Raw genomic sequence first — 6,000 nt, 5'->3', positions numbered from 1 at the left:
ACCGTCATCAGACCAAGAAACCAATCCACCGCTCTCTGGCAGACATAGGAAAGTCCTCCAATACTGCATCCAGTAAGCATGTGCATGCTGTGTGTGCACTCATGTACCAGTTAGCAGTCACCAGTCTAACCTCCTAATATCCTCCTAACAACCTTTGCTCTCTCCGCCATGCTGATCGGCGTCTCTTCCACCTGTCCTCGCTGCTGCTGCTCTGTCAGGCCGTAGTCCTCAGGTTAATCTCAGTCGTAGCACTAGTTCAGCTTCTGGGATTCACCACTCCACAGAAGACCTACGCTCTCGGCAGTCAAGCAGCCTTGGCCGCCTGCGTGAGTCTGAACACCACACAAACACACGCATACAATGCATGCACTACTATACAAGGATACACAAGTTTACAACACTGACTCTTACTTCTAAATAGGCTTTCTCCATAGTGTATTAGTACAGCATTAGATTTTAATGTGTTAGATATGGGTACTGAGAAATATGCTCAATATTTCCAGTTTTTGCCCGGATTTTAAACTCTTAATTCTTACTTTCTTAACATCTCTGCTTTTCATCTCCTGTTTTTAATGAAAAATGACCCTAACAGCTCCCAGCTACTGCATGACTTCAACACTTGAGATGGCTTTGTGTGTGTGTGTGTGTGTGTGTCTATACTCACCATGAGTACAATGTGTTGAGCATAATGTGCGTTTATTTTAGAGATTATTGCTGCTGTAGTGTGTACCTGTGCTGATTTCTTTTGTGAAGCCATGTGGGTGAAGGGGCTTAGTAAAGGATTTTTATTAGCTCTGTGTGGTATGTTCGATTATATTTGTTCCCAAATCTGCTTGGGGGGGGGCAAATCATTAAAATATAATCCCCAACAGCAGCAGCCGGTCATGGTGACGTTCAGAGCTGCTCTTTCTGCAGAACCGTTTCACTGGGGTCTCGTTTCTGTGAAACACCACTAAAGCATTAAAACCATTTATTCTCCTTTTATTTGTATTTAATCCAAAGTGTGTATTGTTTGTTCCATTTACAGATCCCGCTCAGAGTAGAAGCATGAATGATATTTCAGATACTCCGAGCACCGACCAGGCAACTATTACTTTCAATATTTTGTGTGTGCTACTGTGTGTTTATGAGTCTGCTGAGCTTTTACATGTTTGTTCAGTCCATGTATCACTGATAGTAGGACTAAAATAACAAAATCATCATTCTATATAAAACCAACCAGATCTGAAAAACCTTTTTGACCCTCCAGTTTGTACTTCAAACATATTCACACTGTGAAGGTGAAGTTTTGGAGACTGTTGCCCCAAAAATGAGTTGAGTGTGAGGAGTCAGGTGGGAGGCAGAGATCAGTCAGAGGTCATTTGAAGGTCATCTTGAAAAAAGGTTCATGGGAAATCTTTCAAACCCAGAGGTTTCCCTTTAATCCTTTAGTGGCTTTCAGCCTTGCATATAGCTGTAAAACTGCACATGAGAATCCCTGAAAACAGTCTCATTCAGTGTTTGAGTGAACATGAAGCATCCTGCCAAAGGGAAACTAGTTTATCTTCAGTGTGACTGTGTTCGAGTGGTAATGAACCTGAAGGTTTCATTACCTTCACAGAGCTTCACAGTGAGTTTCAGAGCACTGCTGAGCTCTAACTTCACGCTCCTTGGTGTGTTGTTCAGCTCAGCAACTTTTTTCTTTTTCTTGATACAATCGAGAGAAAAATTCTGTAAGCAGGCCCTGAAAACATTGGATGAAAGACCAAACTGATGTCATCAGTGCAACGTTTTAACTAAATATCAGCATCTTCTGAAAATAATGGCCTGAGTCACTTTTTCCATCAAAAAAAACCTGAACCAAATATTGTAAATATGATGATTTAGGCAAAAAAATCATTTTCATCAAAAAAGGACCTGGGCCATTATTTTAGCAATGTGGATTCTCAAACTGGGTAAACATAATGAAACTTGCAGATATTTTGCTTGTGCATAAAATTTTCAAAGTATGAGATTAAAAATAACATAATCTGGACTAATGACTTCCTCTGTTTGCAGATAAATTATCTTGTTTTATCCTGCATTCCATAGACTTCATTATATATGAATGAGTATGCGATACTACTGTATAAGAAGACAGACTGTATGTCTCAGCCAACAAATGCATTAGATATACAACAGCAAAGTGAAGTATGTGACCCCCAAGTCTGGCATATTTTACCCCAGAGCCTTAAATGGACTCTCCAGCTTTCTTTGGTCTGACCAGTTTACACGTTACTGGGAAAAATACAGACTCCATAATACATGCAGCAGATGTGTCTGCTAGCATGAAGCAGAGTGTACAGTGAGAAACATCCATTGAAACACCAGCACATTAAGGCAGGCCATGCACTTCTCTAAACACCTGCCTAGTAGAAGCTCGTGTGGGGTTACACAAATTCAGCTTGACTATTTGACAACTAACAGGTGAAGCAGACAAGCCACGCTTTGCTGTCTTCCTGTGTGTCTTCTTTAGGCCCTGCAACCACCACTAGCCCCTCTACCACACCATAACTACTGGTAGACAGTAATAAGTGAACTCTGTACAGTATGACTGCTGATAGCAGCTAAAACTCTGAAAAGCGTGAGGTGTGTTGAAATGTCGTGTTTATAGTTGCTCAGGGCCAGCAAGTTAGGACGGAGTGAAAAGAGGACCAGCTGGTGAATTGACTCTGGAAGCTGTATTAGCAGATTATGAAGAGATTTTAATTTAAGCACCAGCCATTCCAAGGCCACATGCTTCCTTGGTTAGGAGGAGGGGTGCAGCAACGCCACAGTGTTTCTGTAATATTCACTCTAAATGAAAAATCTGAAAATAAGGTTTATATTTATTCATCTCAGTAAATGTAATAGAATGGAATGACACCCCATAATCAAGAATAACTATTGTCCACATTAGTGGAAAATTGTCTTCAGTTCACCACTGATGATAATCATCAACACGCAGTCATACATATACAATCATATAAATACATAAAACTTCAATAAGACTATTAAAAGACATTAAAACATATTATTCAGTATACTTTGCATTTGGCACAAAGGGCATCCTATAATGTCGTCCTGAGGGCATCATATGAAATGTTATTTGGATGTAAATGAGCCCAGTGCGCACAACAGTATGGCCACAGCTGCCTATCATTTATATAACTGGAACATGGACTGGTTCTTATAGAGCACCTTTCCCCTCCTGAGCACTTTAAACAGCAGGTCTCGTTCATGCACACATTCATGCACACATTCATGCACACATTCATGCAGCACTTTTTTCTGCTGTGTTGAAGTGTTTTCTAACATTCACACTTCACACTGGGAGCAGCTCAGGGTTTAGTATCTTGCCTGAGGATACTTTGGTATCCAGACTGGAACAGCCAGGGTTTGAACCATCAACTGTCTGATTAGTAGATGACCTGCGCTATGTTCTGAGCTCCTGACCCCTGCTAAAAGGGTCAAGCCTGGACTCTACAAGACCTCTGAAAGTGCCCTGGCATCAGGACGTTAACAGCAGGTCCTTTAAGTCATATTAGTTGTGAGCTGATGGTGGGCTGTCCCTCCATAGACCACAGGCAGTAAGCACTCAACACTGGCCCTATAATGATTTGGCACAGATTTGCTCAGCTCATTACACTTGCTCATTTTTTCAGTTTCCAGTACATTAACTATGAGAAACAACAGCTCCTCTAATGACATCCAGACTTTGTATGAGATGGACTTTGCACCCACTGTGATGCCACCCACTGTGATGCCACCCACTGGTTTCAGGATTCCATATTTTAAAGCCTAAATTTTAGCATTTAGGCTGAAGGTTAAATGACCACAAACAGCACAGCAGGCCATGCTTTAAACTTAAAAAATAGATCCAAAATATCCCCATACAGTGGCTGATTAAAGGTTGATGTGATCTATATGTAGATCATCATGGGCAATGTGAGGCATTTGTACAGTAATATAAGGATGAGCTCAGTTTGCTGAGCTGTTTTCTTTTGTGATTATCATTTAAGTGGGGATTTCTCCTTCTTCATTATCTTCTCTTTATAGAAGAAATCTATGTATATTATCATCTTTCACTCCTTCAACAATCAGTCTCTGTACAGCGTGGAGTCGGCAGTAATGAATCTTACAATAATATTTTACAATAATATCACATGAGGCAGCCAGTCTGGGAGCGTCTGCTCAATATAAAAATGCTTGATGGGAGATATTCAGAAGCAAGATGGCAGATTTCTGCCTTTTTTGAAGTCTAAAAAGTGTCGAGGCAGTGCAAGTGTGAGCAATCCAAGCCACAGTTTGGAAATAATTTTCAGTCATCCTCACCCACGTAAACAAGACTAACCTGAATACAGTGTTCAGGCAGGCCACGAAGCTCATCTGCACTCAGCTCACGTCTCAGCTGGCACTCTTTGAGCTGTTGGAGCTGCTGCAGCCTTTTCAGCAGCTCCACTGTGCGACTCAGCTCGGCCCCAGCTCCTCCTTTTCTTTCTGTGTCTGATCCAATCAGAGCTGCTGTTCTGCTCGGTAACCACATGTTTAAAGAGAGGGACGGGATCTTTGTGCCATGCTTCCAAATACAAATGAATGGAGATGAAATTCATCTTCTTTCAACTATAATGGTCCTGACTCAAGTGAGGATAGTAAATGATGAAGGGTACAGAGGAAATCTAGGATTCAGCCTCTGTACCAGATTTTATGTCACTTCTTCAAATGTGTGTCAAGAAGTTTGATCGCAGAACTTCCAACAACCTTTAACTGAAGAGTTCCTTCTAGAAGGTAATCAGAAAGGTTTGTGGTCTTTGTTGTTGTTGCACCTTGTTTAATTTAGTCCATGTGATCTTATTAGCTTCTGACAGGCACAATCAAGCTAACTGATCATGGCAACCATTAGCAGCTAGAAAGGGTGCGTTGCAACACACCTCATGCTTGTGATTTACACCTAAGCTTTCCATCCTTCCCATTCCTCTCTCTCCTCAGCTTAAGAATAAATTCATGAAGAAGATACCTCGTGATGCTGAAGCCTCCAATGTCCTGATTGGGGAGGTGGATTTTCTGGACAAACCCTTCGTCTCCTTTGTACGTTTGGCTCAAGCTACAACTCTGGGAGGGCTCACTGAGGTCCCCGTGCCAACCAGGTAGGTGCCCCCACTGTGTCACTCTGTCAATTTGGGTGTGTCTTTTGAATTTATCAATACTTTTCCCCCACTCCCTTCTGACAGATTTCTCTTCATCCTTCTGGGTCCTCATGGCAAAACCAAGTCCTACAATGAGATTGGCAGAGCTATTGCTACGCTCATGGTGGATGATGTAAGTAACTGGCACTGTTCCAACCAAACAGATCACATGTATCAGATATGTAAGTTTAATTTTTTTTTCTTTTTTCCAGCTGTTTAGTGATGTTGCCTATAAGGCAAGAGACCGTGAAGACTTGATTGCAGGTGTTGATGAGTTTCTAGATGAGGTGATTGTCCTTCCTCCAGGAGAATGGGACCCCAAAATACGCATTGAACCCCCCAAGAAGGTTCCATCAGCAGAAATGAGGCATGTACATGAATGCAATATAATCTCTTACTTCGGATGAGTTTCTATTGAGTTTTATTTTAGCCAGATGCCAAACAGGCAGATTTTCAGAGACTATGAGTAACTGTCTAAAAAAAGTCTTATTTTTGGCATCACAGTTTTTCAGTTAAAAGATTTTTCCTCTTTGGTGTTCCAAAATTAAAACAACAGCAAAACTCCCCAACAGTGGGATGATAACCAGTCCAAAGCCGACCCCCAGTCTTAGATGGGTTGACCTGGTGGCTGTTAAGAGTGACCACATCTTCAGACTCTCCCAAATTCTTGTTTTGGGGAATAAGATTCAAGATTCAAGAATACTTTATTGTCATTATATGTAAACATATAACGAAATTTGCGTTCCAGAAGAGGTCTGAGCCGTTTTGCCGGCGCTACCTTTACTTACACAAAGCAATCTTATTATTTGTAAATAAA

At 41.4% G+C, this 6,000-nt stretch overlaps 1 protein-coding gene across 1 annotated transcript in view; it reads left to right on the top strand.

Moving 5' to 3' along the window:
* Positions 1–6,000, top strand: part of slc4a5b (solute carrier family 4 member 5b) — a 60,393-nt gene that overhangs the window by 30,955 nt on the left and 23,438 nt on the right. The window contains exons 6-11 of the mRNA XM_030723969.1: positions 1–72; positions 219–326; positions 1,028–1,083; positions 4,987–5,144; positions 5,229–5,316; positions 5,396–5,550. The exon at positions 1–72 is cut by the window's left edge and continues 84 nt beyond it. Of these exons, the coding sequence (XP_030579829.1) occupies positions 1–72; positions 219–326; positions 1,028–1,083; positions 4,987–5,144; positions 5,229–5,316; positions 5,396–5,550 (637 nt within the window). The remainder of the gene's footprint in view (positions 73–218; positions 327–1,027; positions 1,084–4,986; positions 5,145–5,228; positions 5,317–5,395; positions 5,551–6,000) is intronic.

Source organism: Archocentrus centrarchus, unplaced genomic scaffold (assembly GCF_007364275.1).
Source record: "Archocentrus centrarchus isolate MPI-CPG fArcCen1 unplaced genomic scaffold, fArcCen1 scaffold_30_ctg1, whole genome shotgun sequence".
Taxonomy (NCBI): domain Eukaryota; kingdom Metazoa; phylum Chordata; class Actinopteri; order Cichliformes; family Cichlidae; genus Archocentrus; species Archocentrus centrarchus.
Note: the sequence above shows the minus strand (reverse complement) of the source record. Positions and strands in the feature narration are given on the sequence as shown.